The sequence below is a fragment of the Emydura macquarii genome, unplaced genomic scaffold (genome assembly GCF_026122565.2).
Source record: "Emydura macquarii macquarii isolate MOO-44397 ecotype Brisbane River unplaced genomic scaffold, CSIRO-AGI_Emac_v2 contig_629, whole genome shotgun sequence".
Lineage (NCBI taxonomy): Eukaryota > Metazoa > Chordata > Testudines > Chelidae > Emydura > Emydura macquarii.
Genome location: NW_027130766.1, coordinates 7,343,426 through 7,366,270, shown reverse-complemented (window position 1 = coordinate 7,366,270; position 22,845 = coordinate 7,343,426). Strand labels below are relative to the sequence as shown.

The 22,845-nt window shown below is 57.3% G+C and overlaps 1 protein-coding gene across 2 annotated transcripts in view; it reads right to left on the bottom strand.

Moving 5' to 3' along the window:
• GRB7 (growth factor receptor bound protein 7) overlaps positions 1-22,311 on the bottom strand; it is a 47,770-nt gene extending 25,459 nt beyond the window's left edge. The window contains exons 1-2 of one of the 2 annotated variants that reach the window (XM_067541240.1): positions 22,054-22,311; positions 16,060-16,150 (exon numbers count right to left, since the gene is read on the bottom strand). In XM_067541240.1, the coding sequence (XP_067397341.1) occupies positions 16,060-16,150; positions 22,054-22,209 (247 nt within the window). In that variant the 5' untranslated portion in view covers positions 22,210-22,311. Of the gene's footprint in view, positions 1-8,114; positions 8,243-16,059; positions 16,151-22,053 lie in introns of those variants that run through there. The other variant, XM_067541239.1, reaches the window with a different exon arrangement.
• Between the last annotated feature and the right edge of the window lie 534 nt (positions 22,312-22,845).

Here is a 22,845-nt window from a genome sequence, read left to right as displayed (position 1 = left end):
GCCTTGGCCCCCTGCCCTGACTGCAACCCCGCAACCGTGGGCCCGCTCCCAGCTGCAGACCCTGACCCCAACAGTGGCCCCACTTCCTACCCCAGCTGGGGGAGGCATAAGGTAAAAAGTTTGGGGACTGCTGATATAGACCTTATACACTTGGAGCAGGAGACTGGTGGGTTGGTGGGGAGCTCGGGACTCCTGGGCTCTAGACAGGCCTCTGCCACCGGCGCACTGGGTGACCTCCCCTCTTTGTAACTCATTTTCCCTAGCTGTAAAATGGGGGTGAAGATACTGACCCTGGATGGTAAAGCAATGTAACTTTCAGGGATGAAACTTCTATAGAAGTGCAAAGCATCACGATCTAAGTCATAGTTTCTCAATCTGTGGTACAGGTACGCGAGACACAGGCAGGGGGTACCCGGGGAAAAACAGTAAAGGAGAGGCAGGTGGTAGCCTCCGGCTTCTGGGGGAATTGGGCAACAGCCCCCGCTTCCCGCCCAGTCACAGCTCCCAGCTGGGAAGCAGGCGGTAGCTGCCAGCTTCTGGGGAAGGCAGGCAACAGCCCCTCGCTTCCTGCCAGGTCCTAACTCCTAGCTGGGAGGTGGGCGGCAGCCTCCTGCAACTTGCCCAGGTGGCAGCCTCCCTCCCTGGCTCAAAGCCCAGTGCCCAGAAAAATTGTCAATTTCACGCAACTATGACAGCCCCAGATTTCACCAGTTACCCTCTTTTCCTGTCTCTCTCTCACCCCTTCCTCCTCTCAAATCTATGGCAAAAAAATTGGCGTGGCATTTTATGTTCCCCAGCATTGGCATGCCGCTCAAAGCCTCCTAGCTTTGGCCAACATCACCTCTAGCCCAGGTACATACTTGAGTTGTGCACCCCTGATGTAAAGGTGGTAACCCTGCCCACACTAGATATGAGAAATGTCAGATCACAGCCTTATAGACTCAGCCCTTCTTCCAACATATGGCTCACATTAGTCTGTAAACATAAAATCCCGTGGAAAATTGAATGTTGGGGTACTTATTAAAATTATTTTCAGAAGTTAAGGGTACTTGCTACTTAAATGGTTGGGAAACACTGTATTATAAGTAGCTAGCTAGCTACATTTCCCTGATGTCATATAACACATAGCATCTTGCATGAAACAAGATGAAGCATTTTAACTATTACACACCTGAAATACTGGATACATTAATGATATAATACTTCACAGATACGATTTTCAAAACAATCTAAGTGATTTAGAAGCCCTATTGACTTGCAATGGGACTTGTGCTCCTAAGTCACTTAAGTGGCTTTTAAAAACCCCACCCTAGATGTCTATCAGCACCTGAGTGCCTTCCAGGTGTTTATAATAAAAATACATCCATCCCTGCTTTTGATATTTTTATGTGAGTATGAGCCAATCATGTTAATTGTCTCATAGTTTTATTGGTTGTTTACACAGACTTCTAAAGGATTTGCACAAGTCTATAGGACATGTTTGTGTTTTTATTTCTCATCAGCATGTGTCTAATGTTTGAATGTGGACTAGATTGCTAATCCAGTAGCTACCAGCAACGATACAGCCCATGAGAGCATAGTGTCATATGAGACGAGCGTTTCGCTGAGGGCTAAAACAATGACAGCAGAGCTGAGGAATGACGGTGTGTTTACACTACATCGTCAATCCAGGTGTATGGACTCAGCGATTCCAAGCCCATGCATGAGCGCCCATATTGCATTTTAAACCTGGGCTTACGATTGCTGGAGCCAGATCTCACAGCTGTACTAACATGTCCACCCCGCACTACAAACCTCCTGTCTTGGGTCTGCAGCTCGAGCTGCGTCCACCCTGCACAATGATAGGGCTTTGACCCAAGTCACAGTCAGGCTAAGACCCACCCCCCCTTGCAGAGTCCTGCGTGCTTGCGACCCGAATCAGACTGATTTATGTGTGGACAGAAGGAAGGCTTGGGCTCAAATCTGAGTCAGAGCTCGGACTTAGTGTGCACTGGAGACATACGCAAAGGCTGCAGTGAGGAACTGGATTCAATGCCCTGTCCCTGCCAGAGACTTCATGTGTGACCTTGGGCAAGCGGCCAGATTCCTAAAAGCATTTAAGTTCCTAAAGATGCAGATAGGCTCCCCAGCAGGTACTAAATACCTTTAACAATGTAGCCCTTAGTCTCTTTGCATTTCAGTTTCCTATGTGTAAATGGGAGTAATGGTATGGCCCTGCCTCCCAGCGGGTGAGGATGAATACAGCATTGACTGCACTGTGCTCAGTGTCTCCGCGATAGACACCACATAGATAGGTAGAAAAACAGCTGGTGTCTAACAGTGTGTCTGCTGCACATTTTCAAACGGTTGTGTAAAAAAGGTTTAGTGCCTGGTGGTTGGTTGTGAGGAGCCCCGGGCACCTCCCTAGTTAACATGTTTTCTAAAATATGACCCATCTTCCTAATCTAAACATGGCCCAAATGGAAATACCAGAAATACACCCGCCCAGGATGTACAGCCCAGGAACAAGTTCCTAGTTTTAATGGGCACCAAGCCCCAAATAGCATCAAGATCAGCAGCCTGTCATCATTTGTCTCCAGCAGTTCACAACTTTGCTGTTGCACAGTGACTTTGGCTCTTCATTCCGCTACCCGTTTTCCCCTCTGTGTTTTGACATAAGCACCAGCACAAGGGCTTTTGGAGACACTTTGCTGCCTCAGCTGAAGTTCTTGGTCACCTTTCAGCTCCTGATCTTGCTGTTATGCTATACACAATGCCAGATCAAGCCCCTTCTAAGTGTGAGAGCAACCACTGTACCAATGTCTTGCATGGACACAGAGAAGTATCGGTTCTCTCAGCCTGGTGCTAATGAGGAATAACTCCATTGACCAGCAGAGCAAGGCCAGCATCAGACTGCAGTGAAAGAGGAGAATCAGGCCCCACGGATCATAGAGCATACCAGTGGTCCATGCTGCCCAGTATCCTGTCCCTATTGGAGACACCAAAAGCCAGGTGCTGTAGTGGAAGGTCCAACCCTGCACAATAATGCTCCTCACTGATCCATACAGTCCCACAGGGGACATTTCCTTCCTGATCCCCAGTTGGGGGAAGGATTTATAACCTGAAGCATGGCATCATCACGGTGGCCTGTGGCTTCTTGCTGTGAAATAAATGCCTGTGGTCTGAGGCTGTGCAGAGCCACCATGCCAAATGAAATTAGCAAAGGACTGAAATGAACCAGCTGATCTGGGTAGACTCTTGGGTGACAGGTTCAAAGAGGGGAGGCTGGGAATCCACGGTATCAGAGCTCTGAAGGCACCACTAGCCCCGAAGGCAGCTTCTGACACTGTGTCTATGCTTTGGAGACTATACTGGCACAACTCCGTCGGCATTGCTACGCCAGCAGACGCCACCTAGACTGGCAGAAGGGTCCTTCCTTCCGTAGGTGGAGGAACACCACCGCCCAGAACGACGCCAGGACAGCCCTGGAAACATTCTTCTGTCCACGTAGCTGCGTCTACACTGGGGGTTAAGTCGGCACAGCTGTGTCGGTCAGGGGTGTGCTAGGTGCTGACCTCAGCCTCGCTCATCGCATCCCCTTTGCCGAGTCACAGGCCCAATTCCTTCCCACCCCCTCACCCAGGGGACCTGCCCCAAAGCGTTACTCTAAGGGGCTTGCTCCTCGCTAACTCTGAGCATGAAGTGAGGCTCACAGAGGACTTGTGGGGGGAAGGGGAGCAGGGATGTCACTCTCCAACGTGGCAAAAAACAGGGTTGAAAGTAACTGCACCGTGTCTCTGAACGCATTAAAGGGGGGGGGGGTCTTCACGATGCACAGAACAGGGAGAGACACCACCATAAGCAGCGCTATATAAAGAGCATAGATAGATTATAGACAGACAGATAAGGTGGGTGAGCTAATATCTCTTGTCTCTCTAATATCCTGGGACTAACTTGGCTACAGCAACGCTGCAGACAAGATAGATAGATACACAGACACTTGAAGACACCAATGCTTCCAGTCCAGAATCTCAACTGTACCTTGGAAAGCCAGGCACCGCCTAATATTTCCATCTAAAAGTTTGTTTCTTTGATCTCACGCCTCTACAAAGGGCGGCTGAGAGGCACTAAGTGTAGCAGGAAATTGGGCCACACCACCCACTCCAAACCTTGCAAACTATTATGCTCTGTGCCTGGGAGCCGAGCCCTGGAAAACAACTTCCTGGCTAAAGGCAAAGCCACTGGCTGGGATGCAAAACACACCCACCCGCACATAAACACTCACACATGCACACACACAGAGATAGATGCATAAACAAAGAGACACCAGTACAGACACAGAGCTCACCAGCACACAGACACACACGCACGCACGTGTGCGCACACACACACACACACACACACCCCTCTTAAAAAAATCCCTGATGAAATCAGTACACAACCAACAGCAAGTCCTGGAGAAAGTAGCCCCATTTAAAATTTAATTTGTTCAACAGGCCAAGTCGAGAGGCTCATTGATCTCAGGGTTTAATCATTCATTTCTTATTTACAATCCCCAGGGAGGAAGGCATACTTTTCTCTCCACCCTCCTTCTCAGGTCGCTGCAAACCTGGCCGGGCAGGAAGCTCAGAGTCCATTGTCTGTCTCTGGTCAAGGTCCCAGGCTTATGCTCTGTCAGGAGCAACTTCCCAAGACGTTTGTGCTTGGAAGTTCACGTGTGCCGCTGGAGCGGGCAGCAATTTCAAGGCCTGACATTTCAGACCAGCTTTCCAAACAATGAGCTGGATTCAGAGCTCAGTTTTGCCAATGGAAATTGAGAGTGGCCCCACTGACTGTAGATTTAGCACAAGCCAAACTGAGTTTTAAGCCTGGTTTTCTAAGCCCAGGAATCCCCTCACTTACCATTGAATGCAGCCACCTCTAGGGTGAAACACAGCAGCTGTTTTAACAGTTGCAGCAATGCTACACAAGAGTTGTGGGGAAGATTGCTGCATCCAGTTCAAACATGAAGCAGAATATAAGGAGGCAGAGTTGGAATTTGGCTAGAATACAGGCCCATCACGTGAAGCATGAGCAAAATGATATGGCCACAAGTGGCTGGGACCTCAGTTTTACATCTCCCCTGAAACACAACTAGCGTGTTACAATTTGCACTTATCATTACAAATCCTCAGATCCATGAATTCTGTGAATCCCAAGCTGTCAGCGAACAAGAGCCATAAAAACACACCCAGTCCAAATAGCTTGAGAAGACGACCCTCTGCATCCCGAGGTCTCCTCCCCAGACCTTGCTGCAATGGGCAAATGCAGATTATAAAGCAGCACCCTGGGATGGAAAGAGCTTATCCTTGGTAAGGACAAGGAGGAGAGACTGTGGCGCATCCGAGTTCTGCAAATGGTGAATCTGGCTGGAGGGCTCAACATGGGGCAATGCACTAGTATATGGGGATCAAATGAAGCCAGAACAAAGCAGCAAGGCACTTCCTTAAACCTCCCAGAGAAATACTGCCTGATGCTCCAAGCAACCTGGACGGGCATCCATGCTGATGCCTGAAAATCAGCCCATCATCTCAATCCTATCTCCTGCTGCGTGCAGGACCTCCCCAGTCTGTGTGATGTCTACCACAGAGAAGCCTGAACAGAAGGCAATACACAGCTGTGTTCCCAGGGCAAACAGGGCTCCGAGACTGTGACAGCTGAGAGCACAGAACTGGACAGGTGGGAAGCCCCTAACCAATTGCTGGCCACATCCTGGGTTCTAGAGCATGGTGCCTTACCTGACAGATTTGAGACTTTCTACGTTTCTAATCAAAACAAAGAATCGTTCAGGATAGTGCAGGCTCTAGAACCTTTTGAACTTTGTGGGTTTTCTAATTTAGAACATCCTGGGTTCTACCATTTAAACAGCCTTAAACGTCGGTAGGTTCTAGATTGTAGAACCCTTAAGAACTTTCTTTTGGGCTGTAAACGTTTTGGGGCAGGGACTACAGGCCGAATTCTCAGTTTATGTAAATCAGGTAAAGGCTGGTGGATCTAGGCCAGTTTACACTAGCTACGGCTCTGGCCAAAGACTGGGGGCGCTTTGTGCATGGCTGGCATTTCTCAAATCACAGATAATATCAATGATTTTCCGGGCTCAAAGATTTTGATCCGTTTAGAACCTCCCGGGTTCCTGAATTTTGAACCTTTTAAAATCCCATGTGCCCATGAAAGCTGTTTAAAGTTTAAACACAACAATAGCAGCTGCCCATATGGGCCTTAGCAATGGTTGACAAAACATCAGCAACACCCTGCCAAAGCGCAGCCCTTCTTGGCTCCGCTGGTTAGTTCAGGACAGTCATGCTTAGCTGAGCTGATGGGCTGCAGGCAGGGAATATAGGTGCCCGGGGCTTGATTCACTCCATGTTCTGACCCTGCCACCCACTGAGAGACCACCCAGCACTGACGGCCCCCTGGCAAACACAAACCAAAGGCTTTAATCAGTAACATGCACCCTCACCTGAACTCCCTCCCACCCCCAGCCATTAAAACTTCTCATAAGGAGGTTGTCTGCTTGCATTTCATGTGCAAGCAACTTCCAAGCAGCGCCCGCCATGCGGCCCAGCAGGAGTCAGCATGATTTCGCCCCCCAGGACTGAAGGACACTGGCCGGGAGGGGCTGGGAAGTCCCCCCAGCTCAGCAGCGGCAGAGCTCTTCACTTTGCAGCTGCCTGGTAAGCCAGGCTCTGGTTCAGAGAGCTCGGAGGGCACAGACATGCGCTGCCTGCCCCAAGCGTTCCCAGGCAGGCGAGCGGCACGCGGAGGGACGGGAGGTTGGGCCCTGGGCACAAAGCACACCGACTGCAGGAAGGACGCAGACCCTCGGCGTGGCAGCACGCGGCCTTTGTTGACTGTTGCAAGCTCGACAGCAGAGGACATGACCCGAGGGAGGAGGCCAGAGAGAGCGAACAGAGCCCTACCCGCACAACACCTCTGCCCCCACACGACTCAGGGACCTCCCTTGTCCCAGGCGGGCTGGCCCCCAGTGGCTTCCATTTATGCCATGTCTCGCTCGTCCATTGCCCTGGCCATCAGCAGGGCAAGGAGAGACCCAGCTGGCGCTGCTGGGGACAGGAATAAAGAGAGAGGTTCTCGTCTCGTCCTCCTGCTTCCATGCCGATCCTTTTGTCAAGCGCAAACCTGGCCCTCGGACAGGTCCTCCAGCCATCGCTGTTCTTGTCTGTAACCTGGCCCCGCTTGGATGTTCCTGGGGACCAGCCGCTCCCGTTAGAGGCTTCCCCCTACCCTGGTTTACTGTATTTCCTAGTCCGGTCTAACAAGGTCCGCACCCCTACCCCATCACCATGGCCTCAGGTCAACGCTCCCAGGTGTCACATTGCTCAGTACCAATGCTGCCTGTTTGCTCTGGGTGCCCCTGCAGGCACTTTACACCATCCCACACTGTAGAGGTGCCAGATCCACACGTAACCCAGAGACGGTCGATGGAGCACAAAAGCAGTGGCCAGGGAGGCAAAGTGGAACATCCAGGGCCCTCAGCCTCCGAGAGAATAAACATAGCCAGGTGCTGGACTCCGGAGCTCCAGAGACTCGCGATGAGCCCCCTGGCCCTGCAGGGAAGACGTCGCTTGAGGCCCTGGCTTTCCTAGGGTCTGCCCTGAGGCTGCAGCAGCCAGACACAGGGCGGGAGCTGCAGGTGCTCCCCGGGAACCCCTCCCTGGGGCTACTCCCTTCCCAACAGCAGACACCCCGGGAACAAGGCACTGTGCTGGCAGCACCTGGGCCCAGCTCCCCCCTGAGGGCATCCCCTTCGCCCGATTATCCCTCTTTCGCAGCTTTCGCTTGGCTGGGCTGGAGAGGCTGATTTGGGGAGCAGGTGAGAAGGGAGGGGAGGGGAAAGAAACAAAGGGAAGAAAACTAGGAACGGCGGGAGGGAGAAGGCGAGGACGGGGAGGTTGAACAAAGGACCGAGGGAGCGAAGGAAGGGCTATGGTGGAAGAGAAAAGGCGTTAGTCTGAAACCGGACGGTCATTGCCCACAAGCTCTGCTGGCCCGGGGAGCGTCAGGCCCCACACCGCATTACAAGCCGTGCCCCGCGTCCCAGACTAGTGTGTCAGGGGAGCAAAACAGCCGCCTACCTGGCCCCAGCGGTGGGGAGACGCTCTGTCCCTGCTGGCTTGACGGAAAAACTGGGGATTCCTGTTTCGCTCTAACCCTTTATCTACCTGCCTTGCTGGCGGCTGGCAGCACACGCCCCCTGCTTGACATCACGGCGGGGAGAGGAAAAACAACTTGGCCGGCCCAGCAGGATCAACAAAAGGCTCCGTGGCAAGGGCAGGTGTAAGGCCTGGCTGGGGCTGCCACTTTGCTATTAACTTTGTAACTCAGTCACTTTGCTGATAACACACACACACACACGCCCTGCCCCTTCTCTTTTGCCAAGCCGCTAGGATTCAGCAGAGCCGAGAATCGGGAGATGCCAACAACCTCCATGCCCTCCCCGGGGGACCACTGTTTGCATCAGGCTTTGTCCCAGCCTCGGGGCGGGCGGTTGAGGGGACCAGGAAGGAGAGGAAGTTGTGGGTTCACTCAGCCCATGAGGCCTTGAAAGAGCCTGTGATCACCACAGCCCTGGAGAGGGAGGCTGGCCTAGTGGTTAAAGCACTGGGCTAGCATCCAGGAGAGCGGGGTTTGCTCCGTGTGACCTTGGGCTAGCCTCCCTGCTCCCCCACCCCCACCCCCGCCGTCACAAGTGGACTAATTCTTCAGGGCTTTCTTGCACCCCAGGGGGAACTGACCCCTCCGCTGTAGGCCCTGCCCTTGGCGGGTGCCATCCTGCCTCTTGGTATGGCTGCCCCGCGGCAGGAGGCATCCTACAGGGCTATGGCAGGTGCCGGTGCCCAGGGGGATGGCAGGGAGCGGCGAAGAGGTAGAACAAGGCGTTGCTGCCAGGGTGCTCCCTGGAGCCAGGCCCGGGGGGTCAGCAGTGGGCGTGCTTGGTGTAGGGTGACCAGAGAGCAGGTGTGAAAAGTCGGGAGGGGTATTGGGGGGAGTAATAGGCGCTTCTGTAAGAAAATGCCCCGAATATCAACACAACCGTCCTGTAACACCGGGACACCTGGCCACCTTAGCGGCATTTCGGGGGGCTGAGCAGCCGGGGGGCATGGGGGGGTACGGGCGGGAGGAAGGGCAGCAGTGCCCCCTGGAGGCCCACAGGTTGATGTGCCGCTGCTCAGCGCTACTGCCATGTTTTCTCTCCCTCCCTTCCCGCCCCCCAGAGTCTCGCCCTTTGGGGCCATTCACCCTAGCCAGGAAACGGGCCCTCTTCTGGCTCCCACCCAGGGGCAGGCTGTGCCTGGTCACTAAGGGAAACAAATCCCGGCTGTTCCCCTCCCCCCCCCCCCCCCAACCCAGGCGTTCAGGTCCCCAGGTCCTGAAGGACGAGCCAGGCCCACCCACCACGCCTGGGGCGCGCGAGGCTTCCGCAAAGCACAGACTTAACCAAGCTCCGAGCCCCAACGTCCTCGCTGGCACCTGCCCGCCGCCTCCGGGCCCCACCCTGGCCCGGACCAGACTCCCGCGCCTCCTCACCTGGCCCAGAATCAATGGGCCCATTGTGCTGGGGCAGGGAGCTCAGCGCTCCCCTGGCCCGTGCCCCACGGCATCCCGTGTGGTTAGTGCCTCTCCCTCCCTGCCCTGCCTGGCTGGGTGCATCAGAGAGGCCTCCCCCCACCCTCCCCCCGGCGTTATGAATCTCCCCCCCCCTCCCCCCAGCTGATTGGCAGGAGTGAGGGGCGTCGAAGCTGGGGGAGACGCACCGCCCGTCAGTGGGGATACGTGTCCCCCATCCTAGGCTTTTCGCTGGCTTTATGGACCGACCCTCAGAGCAGCCCTGGATGGGGAAGCACCTGCCATGCCATGCTTTACCGCCAACCCTCTCCACGAAGGGCAGAGGCAGCGCTGCAGCTTCCCTGGGGGTCTGTGTTCATGAGCCCCCCACTCCCGCCAGTGAGGAGGAAGGACGCTGCCACGTGGAACGTCAAGGAAGGCCAGGCCTAGCGTGGACAGATGCTCTCCAGGATTCCCTCCCGTGGGTTGGCTGACACCCCTCAGTCCTGACCTGCAGCCCCCCTGCTGCCCCAACTCGGGGCTCCCCACACAAAGGGGACTCTGCTCTGTCCAGCACCCCCTGTGCCCCCTTCTCTTCATCTGACCTCTGCCTCTTCCCCCGTCTGGGACTCTCCGTGCCCCTGTGAACTGGCGGGCGGGTGCCAGGCGGGGCGAGCAGCCTGTGTTACTCAGCACTCTCATTATGGATTTCATAACTCGCAGAGGGCCCCGTCACTGCCTGGCCCCCGGCCAAGAGCAACATTGGCCTGACCTGCACCGTTCAGGGCTCGCCATGGAGACGGGCAGAGCTAGTGTGGCCCTGCCGTGCCCTGGCCCAACTGCGGGGTCGGGCAGGGAGCACGCTCCAGGGTGTTTATTACCTCCCCTGGGTACCCAGAGAGCAATAGGAGGCACAGAACAGAGCTGCCCCTAAGAACCGGCTCCGGCTGGTTATCATGCGGGAAATCCCAGGGTAGGACTGCCCTGCATGTCAGGGCCCTGTACTATCTCCAGCAGGTGTCCTGCTGCCTACGCAGCCCCGCTCCCGGGCCCAGGCTGATCCCTTCACTCCTGCTATGTGTGCACAGCTGCCTCCTCTGCCCTGCTGCTGCTGCAGCAAACCCCAGCAAAGCGGCTGGGTATCCCCCTGCGTGTCCTGACAAGCCGTGCTGGGTTTCGTCCCACCGAGCTCATCTGCCCATCCGTGGCACAGGGCAGGCCGTGCAAACTCACAATACAGGAGCCTAAAGCAGTCCTCTCACACCAGGGGGTGCTATCCCCCAGTCCTGACACCAGGGTGAGGGGCAGAGAATTCTCTGTCCAGCCTGGTGCCATGGGAGCAAATGCTCCCTGCACGACAGGGCAATTTGTGCTGCTGGCTTACGCAGGGTAGGAGGGCTAATGCGCATGGTTCACAACTGTGCATGCAGCATGTGTGTGGCACGCGGCTGTGTGAGCTGCATGCGCACTGAACGTGTGCTGCAGAGTATGGTGCATGCACATGTTGCACGGTCTATGTCAGTGGCGCACACTTCTCCATGATAAGCGTGGTACTTATGCTTGAGGTGTGTGCATAGTCCACGCTTGTGCACCGTGTAGATGCACGGTGCAAGCTTTGCACCTGGTGGCTGTGCACAGCACAGCTGGGGTTGCACAGTGACTGTGCACAGAGTGGATGTTTGTGTGCCGGGTCAGGAATCAGGGCCTGCTGCAGAGCCAGTCTCAGGCAACCTAACAAGTGTAGCTGGTCTGTGGCAGGCTGCTTGACTGGCTGCGCTGTCTAATGGGCTGGGAGAGCTCTGCTCTCAGGCCAGCGGCAGACGCAATTCACCAGTTGCTTCACCTGCTGGAATCATGTAAGTCTGGCTGGGATAGTGCCTGCAGCCCTGCCTCTGCTGTGCACCCAGCCTTGCCTTACTGAACCTAACCCAGTCTTGACCACTGGCTTTGAGTGCTGACTCCTGCTCTAACCACTGGGCACGACTGCCCGTGTCCTCCTCGCGGACAAGGGGTGGGTGTGCCCAGTCCATGTCTGGGTTCCACGCTGGAAGTGTGTGGCAGGTTTGTGCATGATGGGTGTGCACAGTGCAGGTCTGAGTATGGGGCGTGTGCCGGCTCACGGTGAGCCGGCGGTGGGTGCACAGGCTTGCATGCAGAGGGCCTGTTTGTGTCCACACCTGCTCATGCCCGTGTGCCTAGACTGCTGCATTGGTTCCTCCTCCAGGTAGCGGGTGGTCTTAACAGGTCTTAACCTTGTGGAGTGATTTTTTTTCCCCCGTGTCCAGCCAGCAGCAGCGGAGTCGTAAATCCTGACAATGTGCTGGGACAGCATTTTCCATCAGAGTCTTGTGCAACTTGCAGAGATTAATGTTCAACATTCAAAGCGCAATCGGTGCCCCCCACCTGCCGCTGTCCCCTCTCAACCCCGGCCACGGAAGAAGTGACTTTGACGGACGGGGAGACTTTAGAGCTACCCCCGCCCTCACCACCACCACCACCCTCCGCACAGCTCTACAGCGCTCACTCCCCACTTCTCTCTCTGCAGCTGGAGGAGAGGGCTGAGGCGGGGGAAGGGGGATGCTGTTAGAACAGTCATTATCCTTCCTTGGGCTGGAGGAGACGGGCCCATCCCCTGCGTGTCCATTGCCCGACACCTGGCCCAGCTTTGTGGGCTGAACCCATCAGGGTGAGCCGGCCGGCCTGAGTTCTGATCCTGGTTCTGCCCCCCTTGAATCTTGCCTCAGGCAAGGCACTTTCCTGCTCTGTGCCTCAGTTTCCTCTGCACTGGGGCGGGGACAGCCACGTGGAGGCAAAAGGTGCAGGGAGCAGGTCAGGATTCCTCGCTGGTCCCGGCACTCATGGGTCCATGCGAGCGCCCCTTTCTGAGTTGGGAATGTCCCTTGCAACAAAGCCCCTGTCCAGAGCACTGCGGACAGCGTGCTAACCCTGCCGGGGCAATCTGCTAGCACACACAGTCCCAAGCGAGCAATCGCCCGGCTCTCTGCGCCAACGACGCCCTGCTAGGGAGAAGTGAAGCTTGGAAAGCAGTGCTTAGGCAAGACCAGTGTCCTTTAATGACAGCAGCTGGCACTACCTTTCCCCCCAAAGGGTAATACCCGACTCTTCTGTGACAGGATCTCAAAGCACTTTACATGCATTACTCAGCCCTCTGCTGGGAAAGAGGGGAGGGTCGTTCTGCTCCTTATTTCACAGATAGGGAAACTGCGGCACAGATATGTTTGCAGAGCGCCTAGCACCACGGCCTCCATGACTGGGGCGCCTCACTGCCACCTCAGTTCAAAGAACTCACAATAAGGGACCTTGCACAGAGAACTGGCAACAGAACCCAGGTGCCCTAGTGCCCAGGGCAGGTGACTTGGCCACAGAGAAGCTGTAGCTAAGTCAGAAATGGAACCTAGAAGTCCTGGACTCGCAGTCCCGTGCTCTGATGCGCAAGATCCACTCTCTTTCCAGAGCTAGGAATAGAGCCGGGGCCTGGAGATTCAGCGCTGAGCCTTAACCACAAACCACCATCCCTTCTTCCGAGAAACAGTCAGCCCTACGTCCGGCCAGTGCGAGACTCTCCCAGCTCTGGCCGGTCTGCCCGGCCCAGTGACTCTATCCGGGACACCAGCCTTACCTCAACATCTGTCCCCTTCCCCTGAGACACAAGCCACAGAGATCAGCTCAAAATAGACTGCAGGATGTGCCAGGGCGGGCGTGTTCTGCCCCCTCCTACTCCATCCCCATCGTCAAGCTGGGGCCAGGGCTGCTCCATCAGCCTGGGAAATGGCTTGCTGAGAAGGTGCGGGGTGGGAAAGATTTGGTCGATCCCTCCGACCCACCAGTGCCTCCTGCCAGGTGCTGAGTCTGTCCCAGGCTCAGCGCCAAGAGGCAATGAGGTGGGGAGCTGGCACAGCAGGGGCTGGGGCAGGAAAAGCAGCCTGTGAGTTGAGGGAAGTGATGGGCTTACACCTAGGGTTCTAGAGATCTGGGTGCAATTCCCAGCTCTGCCCCAGATGTCGTGGGCTAGTCGTGTCCCCTCTCAGTGCCTCAGTTTCCCCTGTAAAGAAGGATAATGATCCCCTGGCCTTGTGAACTCTTTGGGGGAAGGGAGTTGTCTCATGTATCTGCAGCACCCAGCATCTCTAGGCACTGCTGTAATACTCCCAGAAATCGAGCAGAACCTCTGCTCAATAAATCAGCTGCAATCCAGCGTGTGCTGTAGCTTCCTCCTCCCCTGCGGTTGTCGGGGCTCCCAGCAGGAGGGGAAGGGAGCGAGCCCTGTAAATTCCCCATCCCTGATTCATACTGTTGCCTCTTCCAGTCGCCCAGGCTGCTCTCGGCCTGCTTCCCCTCCCCTCTGACAATCCCAAAGAGCTTGGCACAGGTTAACCCCCTGCCCCTCCCTGAGCGTGGAGTCAGGACATTGATCCCCATTTCACAGGTTGCAAGGGGGGAATTGAGGCAAAGGAGACTTGGCCAATGTCACAGAGCTGGGAATAGGACCCAGGAGTCCTAGCTTTTGGTCCTGGGATGGGTGTAGAACCCAGGACCTCCCAACCCCACACTCACTCCACCATGTCACCCCCACTGACGTGCTCCTCCAGCACCCGGGGGAGAAGGCTGGCGCTGTGGAGCAAGAGGTTCTGGGCTCTGCCTCTAGCCAGTCATTGCCCTGGTGGTTGGCATGGCTGTGGCGGGCAGTGCGGCCATGGTCCTGAAGCCTTCTGTGGCCTGGGGTTAGTCTCAGGCTTTATTCCAGTCTAGAAACAGCCTCCTCTTGCTTTTACACAGACTGCCCACGGGGTGGCACCACACCCGCCAGATGCCCGCACCCAGCCTGGGATCCGGATTAGATCAGTGACTGGGCCCGTGAAAGTGGGGTCACAGCCACGGGAGCACCCGCTGGGCCGCTCCTCCAGAAGTCAGATGGGCTGAACCAAGCCCCCTTCCACCTCTTGTCACGGCAGCCTTGGCCGGGCAGGGTGGCGTGCATCGGGTCCGAGGGAGGGCAGGCTGCTGGGCCAGCTACCTTGTAGTGGGTGGGTTTCGTGCTACCGACGGCGAGAGGATGAAAGCTCAGGGCAGGGGTTTCCCAGACAGCTCTGCCCAGCTGTCAGCAGCCCTGTGTCCTGCGACCCCTCCCAGGACAGGCGCACGGCTCTGCGAATGCCCCGCAGTCCTCCCCCCTGCTCTCCCGCGTTGCTATTCCAGCCCTGAGTTCGCCACACGCAGTGTCTCTCAGCCCCCATCTTGAGCTGCCTGGCTCTCCCCGCCCTGGGCTCTGCCAGCATCCCTCAGTCCTGACCACCAGCCGTCTCAGCTCCAGCATCCGCTCTTTGCCCAGCTCTCCCAGGGTACCTCGCCCCAATCTGTTCGCCCTCACTTCCTGTCCTGAACTGTCCCCAGCCCACAGGCAGGCAAAGAGATTCCCGCAGGCGCGAAGGGCTTTGGGATCCACAGGGCTGGAAGAGACTGCAGATGTAGAAATGTGGGCGATGACTGATTTGGCTAGTGGCACTGGAACAGTAAAACGGGGAGGATTAGCACCAGATGCCACCATCAGGGATTAAATTCAGCTGGAGCCGTCTGGAGCGGAGCTCTGGTAAATATTTTCAAACCCACGGTGCCGATGCCATGAGCAGCCCGGCATCCTCCCCGCCTCCCGTGGGGCTAAAGCCCCAAGTCCCCCCGTCCCTGCAGCCGAAGCTCAGAGCCTGCCACCCCACAGGACAGAAGCCCCGAGCTCCCCTCCCCGCCCCCAGCCCAGTAGCTGAAGTCCGGATTCCTGAGCCTGCCGCTGCAGGGGCCTGGCGTTTATACAGCATGTTGGCGGGGGGGCTCCAGGAAATAATCCGTGAGAATTTAAGCCCTGGCCACCGTGATGGGAGCCTTAGAGAGAAATAACTTGAGAGAGGGAGGGTCTGATGGATGGGTGTGGACGGGGGCGTATCGATGTTTCTCTCGGCGTCTCTGTCCCTCAAGCTATGGACTATTACCAGGCCCACAGTCACTTTTTCACTTGCTTTGACTCGGTGAGTTCCGTCCCCGCGACTCAGATGCCGCCCCCCGACCAGCAGCCCTCAGCCCGGTTTGGAACGCTCCCGAGCCGTCTCCTAGCTGCAGTCCCCCACGGGTGGGCTCGGAGTGGGGCAGAGTCTCCTGGCCAGGCCGTGGGATTGCCATGTCCAGGGCCAGGTGCTGGGCTGGCCGGGCGGTTGGGTGGGGGCAGCTTCCAGTGCACTCCAGGGAGAAGGCAGAGCTTGCAGGGGGCTGGTGCTTACAGCCCAGGACAGCTGGGCTCTGTCCCCATGTGTGGGGCAGGGAGGGCGACGGGGAGCTGCCACAGTGGGGCTGGGAGGGTTCAGCAGCGTGTTGTGCTCTGGGACCCTGATTCATGGGCCGATCTCTCGGCTCCCTGGGGTTTGTCACGGGCAGGCAGGCCAAGCCACGGGGGAAGGGGTTGCCTACCTTTCCCCTGGCCCCGAGCGGCGAGGCGGAGCGATCTCCCTCGGATCCACATCCGAATCCGGCGCCCCGACATCCCCAACTCCACATTCTCCTGTGGGAGGTGACAGGAAGGATCCCTCAGCCCCAGCTCACACAGCTGCACCCGGGACGCCGGCAGAACGCCGGGCACCCAGAGGGAGAGCCACCGAGTGCGGACAGCGGTGCTAAAAGCACCCCCAACCCTCCCAACCCCAGAGCTCAGCCTCTGTGGCCCATGCAGCCCTCGACTTCACTGCTGAGCCTGGCGGTGAGGGGAGCGGTAGGTGCCAGCAGCAGGGGAGAGGCACGGGAACTGCCTCGCTCGATTCTTATACTGCACCCATCACCATGGAGTCTGGGCATTGTCCTTAGACCCTCCCTGCATCCCACCAGGCCCTGCCAGTGAAAGGCTTTGGAGCGCCCCCCCAACACACAGCTGTGGTGCTGGCTATAGCTTTGTATGTGACACCCCCTCTTCCCTCCCTGGTGCCAATCGTCTACAATCAGCAGTGACCCTGGTAGAAATCAGTGCCAGGACCCCTCAAGAGTTGGCTCGAGGGACCTGCTCACCGACCAGCCCCCCACACAGAGAATTAGCTTTAAAGTGAGAGAGCAGAATCCCCCATCCCTCAGGGGCCCACAGCCCACCCTACCTCGCCCATGGTGCCCACTTCCTAGCACTCCCCTTCCGCGTCCTCTTGTCCTCTCCGAGCAGTTCTGACCATTTCTGTTCCAAACCACCGGCCCCCGCGGGGAGCCTTATCTAGACTCTTGCTTTGCTGTAATTTCCCAGCTATAGCTCGCTGCTGCTGCTGGCTTTGTGCAGAAGGAAGAAGAGAGACTGAAGGAGAGGGATCCTCTGCACTGCCTCTGCACAGCACCCCCCCCCACCTCCATCAGCACCCACAAGCTCTTGAGGTGCCCCCCACATTTTCTGCTATGAGCTGAGGCATGCACCTTTCTGGAGCATGGCGTTGGTCCAGACCCCCCCAGCGAGGGCACAAGTTTTAACCGCCTACAAATATCTTACATCAGGGAATCTCGTCTCACTTATCGAACATTAATTAATCCAGCCTCAAAGCCTGCCCATCCGTAGAGGCTGAGATGAGAAACTTCACTTTGCAGCTGGGGAAACTGAGGCACGGTGAGCTGAAGTGACTTGCGTGTGGCCATAAAGTGAGTTAGTGGCCAAGCTGGGGATGGGAGAGTCCCTGTGAACTGCACCTGTGTTCTACCCCACTTGTCAACACTCCCTCCCATAGCTGGGAAGAGAACCCAGGAGTCCTGGTCCACAGTCACCTGCTCTCACTAGATTAAACTCCATCCTGAACACACGCCTAGAGCCAAGGAGCCCCGAGTCTCTGCCTCCCGTCCACTCCCAGCTCAGCGGAGCAAGCGGCCTGACCGCAGAGCGTGGTACCTAACGCCCCAGGACACCGGCTGCAAGGCAGGGAGGAGCTTGTCTGTCCAGGCGGCAGAGCTTTCTCGGGGGCCAGTCTCAGACTGGAACAAGCTCCCCTGGGAGCGAAGGGCCATCCCAGAGGTCCCCGCCTCCAGCTGCCAGTGCAGCGGGCGCTCCAGCATGGAGCAGCATGGACGCTGCCAGCCCAAAGCCTGCCACAACAAGCCACTTCAGTCACAGCAGGCCCAGCACTGCCCCCGGGAGCAGGGAAGAGAGAAAGAACCACGTGGGACTGATGTTAACCATGTCCCTTTGTGCACAGGTGGTGTTCGGACACCGGTGATGGGGGCAGGATAGGAACCTGACTAGATGGGACTGGCCAGCCTGCTGCTGAGGGAGAAGAGAGTTTTATTCATTCTTTCAGCAGAGGGCTGAAGGTCCCTGAGAATCAGGAATGGGGAGATGTGGAGCCTTTTCCTCCTAGGCTGTGGATTCCTCAAGGGGCAGTGAAGGGCAGGACTCAGCTCAGTTTCCAGGTGGATCCGTGTCTGTGTCATAGCCCATAGGAGAGTCTCACTAGAGAGGCCAAGGTTAAAATGAGCCCCAAGACAGGGCCTGGAGGATGTTTTGTGGATTTCCACGGAGCCTCTAGTTTCATCGGGGCTAACTTAACTCTTGGGAGGAGGAACTTCTGAGCCGCAGGAGGCATGTTGCATGGAGTTAATTTGCAGCACAGTTTGTCAGTCTGGATCCGACCAGGGTAAGGTTAATTCAGTGTCCTGGCTCCAGCAGAGCCCAGCACCAGAAGGAGTGAGAACCGCCCCGGGTCATTTATGGAGTAACCCCCATCAGTGAGAGGTGACCTCACACCCTGAAGACAGCGGGTTTCTTTCCCATCCAAAGCTCCTGGTTATTTTTACTCCTTCGTGTCTGAACGGTGGATGTTCTTGTTCTCTATGTAAATGCCCCGTCCTTTTTCTGAATCCTGCTAAGCTCAGTGGTATCATGTGGCAGGGCGTCCCGCCGACTGATTATACTTCATCCGGAAAAGTATTTCTTTAAATCAGTTTTAAATTTGCCACTTTCTGATTTCACTGACTGTCTGATTTCCCGACCAAGCCTCATGTGCTCTGAACAGCAGTGCTGTGAGCATCTGAGCGACGGCCGGGAGTCCAACGGGCTGAAACGAGGGGGAATCTATGACCCTCTCCCTGTCCTAGACTTCTGCCCAGGGAGAAGAGACCTGGATGGACACAATCACAGCAGATGGGGGGCACAGTCAGAACTGAGACTGGAGTGCAGCAGTGATGATGGATGAGGATATTTCCCACAATCCTTGGAAGGGGGCAGGGGTAACCCCAAATCGATCAGCGTGGGGCCCTTCCTCCGCCATGGCAATCCTCCAGGCATCCCTTTTTCCCCACCAGCCCCTCCTCCCGCAAAGAACGCCAGTGGTTTCAATTGATGGGAGCTTGCATTTTACCCTCCCCTCAAGATTCTCAGGCAAATGGTCCCGAGAGCAAAGCAGCGGTGAGCTCTGGATTCCTTGGCAGGCTGGTGCCCGCCAGCCCGCTCTGCCCAGCAGGGAGAGTCGGTCCTGGCATCCCGAGGAAAGAAAAAGCCGTTTATAGATGTACAATTACAGCCCTGGCTTGGCTGCGGCTGCCGTGGCGTTCCTGCCGCCTCCCATCCCTGTGCAGCACAGAGGCTGAGCTTAGGTTTCCAAGAACAGAGAGCTGCTTTCCAGGAACGTTTGGGATGGCAGCGTTTCCAGGCGCCTTCGCAAGCCCGGCCACCCAGGAAAAAACCCAACGGGACACAGCCACATGGAGTGCCAATGGGAACAGCCGAATCTGGCGAGGGGCGGGGAGGGGCTGCTGTTCATCAGACCCATTCTGCATCCCCGGCTGTTCTTTCACGAGACTGTCTTCTCCCTGCTGCCCACGCCCGCTAAGGCCCTAGGGTGACCTGTGAGCTGTGGCCACGTGGGATCCTTAGCCCGAGTCTGTCACGCCCAGGAGCAGGGATTCTGGCCTGGCTCTGGCCCACTCAGGTCTGTCTACACTGCAAAAAGAGGGGCACTCTTAACTCAGGTTAAAATACCAGTGCAGACAAGGCCCCTGCGCTCGCTGTAAACTCAGCTTAGCGGCTCAAGTAAAAGTGTGGAGGGGAGCCTGGGGTTGAACGCAAGCTGCTAACCCCCATTTGAAGCTGCGCAGCAGCATCCACACCGCTGCTTTAACCCGAGGCATTTCTGCAGCGTAGATGCACCCTCTGCGTGGGTCAGATGGCTGCAATGCTTATTTGTGGCAGGGCTGAGCCCCGGCACCTCCAGGCTTGGCGGTTCGTAGCCCCAGCACCTCTGGGCTTGCTGCCGCTGTTATGAATGTTAAAAAAAAAAAAAAGTTGCTTGAGCCCCGGCAGCTCTTAATTACCAATGAGCTCTGGGTGGCAGAAATCACAGCCCCCCGGTCCTCAGCAATCCAGCTGGACGATGCGGGTGGCAGAGGGAGCAGGGGCTTGGTAATGTAGGGAAGGGTTTGGCTGTCGTGGGAGTGGGCTGCGTGCGTTCTCTGTACTGGGCCGGATGGCTGTTCTTTCTGAGCCCCGGAGAGGAGGGTGCAGGGCCATCAGAGAACAATGACAATGGCCCGGGGTCAGGAGGGCGGCCGCAGCACGATGCTGCAGTGGAGTGGGCCGGCAGCGAGGCCAACGCCACAGGTGGGCACGGGGCAGGAGAGAGGAAAGGAGAACGGGGTTACCGGCTGCTGCTCAGCAGCTGATCTGCCGGGTGGCCCTGAAGCACTGGGCAGCGCTGGCTGCTGCAGGTCCCCCAGAGCTCTCAGAAGCCCTGACAGAGGCCAGTAAATCAGCAGCTCAAGGAGCCGTTACCACCGGCCCGGCCCCACCTCCTCATGGAGCCAGCCAAGGCTGAGGGCAGGCCTGGCCAGAGCCTCCCCGGGATGTCTGTGCTCCAGCGGCCCCCTGCGCAGGCCTGACCTCTCTGGGCCCTGTGCAGACCCACTTCTGCCCCCCATCGCCCCGGGTCTCACTTCCCCCAGCCTCGGGCCCTGTGTTCCTGGGCCAAACAAGGCCCCATAACAAGCAGGACAGTTCGGGTCTTAACTCCGACAGCCACAGGCTGTCAGCGGAGCTTGTCTCTCTCGCTTGCTGCACATATGAGCCCTGTGCAGAGCCGCTGACAGCCCCCGTCTGCCCCAGCTCCTGCAGGCTGGAACCGTGAGAGCAGGCCACGGCTAGCAGCCTGTCGGCGCCATGCACACCTGTCGCCCCTCCTCAGTGCGCCGTGCACACTGTACCCCATCCGTGCACACTCATGCACACACAAGTTTTTTCCCAGAGGAAGGGGGTGCAAGGGACTCCAGACGTTTGCCCAAAGCTGCAGCTGTGTGTGTGTGTGTGTGTGTGTGTAACGGAGAGAACAGGGAGACGAGAGACAGCCAGAGGACAGCCTGACATGGGTGGCAGAGGGAGCTGTGAGGAGGAGGAGGGGATGCGAAGAGACTGGATGGAGGGCAGGGAGGAACAGCAGGGCTCACGTGCCTGTGACCCCTGCGTCTGAATCCTGAGAGCCGCCTCTTGTGAGGGGGGGTGGGGCAAAGGGCTTGCGCCAGCAGCCTTTGGAGGAGCAGAAAGCAAGTAGGGAGCCGGAGAAGGGCTGAGATTTGGTTCTGACATGGGGATTGTTACTAGGCTGGATCCGGACTTGCATCCTTACGTGCTGGCACCGTTGGTGGCTGCTAACCAGTCTCCACATGTACCCACGGAGGCTGCTTAGCCCATGCATTGCAGGGGAGATCCTGCTCCTGCTGGACTCCACAGAGAAGGCAGGAGAGGATGCGACTGACCGCAGTGGGAACTGGCTGGGGCCGAGAGCCCTGCAGATGTGGTGCCGGGACGCCTGCTGTGGTGTGGGTTGGAGCGTGCACACAGCCTGTGCACACGCACACTCAGTCTCTGGCCCCACTGAGCTCCAGAGAACTTTAGAGATACTGTCCTGCGTTCAGCAGAGATACGCCACGGACAGATTGGGCCCACGAACCACTTGATCCCCACCTGGTAGATGAATATCATCCTCCCTGCATTGTACAACTGGAGAAACCGAGGCACAGAGAGGTGATGTGATTTGCCCACCGGGAGCGTCTGAGGTGGGATTAGAACCCAAGGACGGCAGGCGCCCAGCTCAGGGCTCAGCCCATACCTCTGCACCTATACATGCCAGTCGCTTTGTGTGTTCACAAGTGCGTACATATTTGCAGGCATACATGTATGCACACCCATTTGTGCGTGCATGCACTGCCACATGGACACATGCATCCGTGCACACACCCAAACGCTCATATTGTGCCCTCACGCACAGACACATGCACATGCAGAAGTTTTACACACTGAGTTACACACTGGCAGGGCTTGGTCCCCTGCCTGGCAGGCGGCAGGCCCAAACGCTCCAGAAGCTGCTGTCCCTTCCCAGTAAGTTGCGTTGCAAATGTCTGGCAGCAGGTGGGGCCCTGAGCTGCGGAGAGGAGATGGCCCCTTGGGGAAGGAGCGATTACCTTGCGGCGGGAGGTCGTGCCGAGGATCCCATTCTGCTCAGGATACGCCTGCACCTTCCCTGGGGGGCCCCGTTTGCTGAAGCAGGCGCAGCAGAAGACCATCCCCACAGCCTTCTTCCAGTGAAGCAGCCTGCTTTCTGGCCTAACCGGATCCATCGATCTTCTGCTGCGGCTTCCACTCGACGCCTTCCCAGGGTTCCCCCACCCTCTTGCTGCAGCTCTTGGGCTCAATCCCAGTGCCCTCCACGTGGCTTTCACAGGCTGCCTCCCCCTCCTTTCCTCTTCCCCTCTTTAATTGGCAAACGGCCCCATTAGCAAGGGCGGGCTCCGGGGGCCCAAGCTTTACTGCCATCCGCCCAGCTCCAGCCCCAGTTCCGAAATGACTCAGCTGTCAGCCGAGCGGGCAGCCCCCTCCCCGGCTCCCTTCCAGCCCTGCACGCACGCAGCCGCAGCGAGGGCCCCGTACACTTCACACTTGTGTGATGACAGGGCTGGATGTTTCAGATAGTGACAAGACCAGCGCCGCAAGGAGCAGAGCGGAGCTGGGCTCTCCCCAGCTCCGGCTCGCTGGCCTCCACACCTGCCTGCCCCTGGGCTCCCTTCCTTCTCTCCAGGGCCGGACCCGCGTCACAACCTGAATAAAGGGGAAGCCAGTTGTTCCATTGCATGCTGGAATTCCTGTGTGCTGACACGCCGAGCAGCACTTACCCCTGGATCCTGAGGGCCGCAGACTCCACCTGGTGCCAAGCCATGTCCTGAGCTATTTCTGTCTGCCGGGGGAGGGAAGGGGGG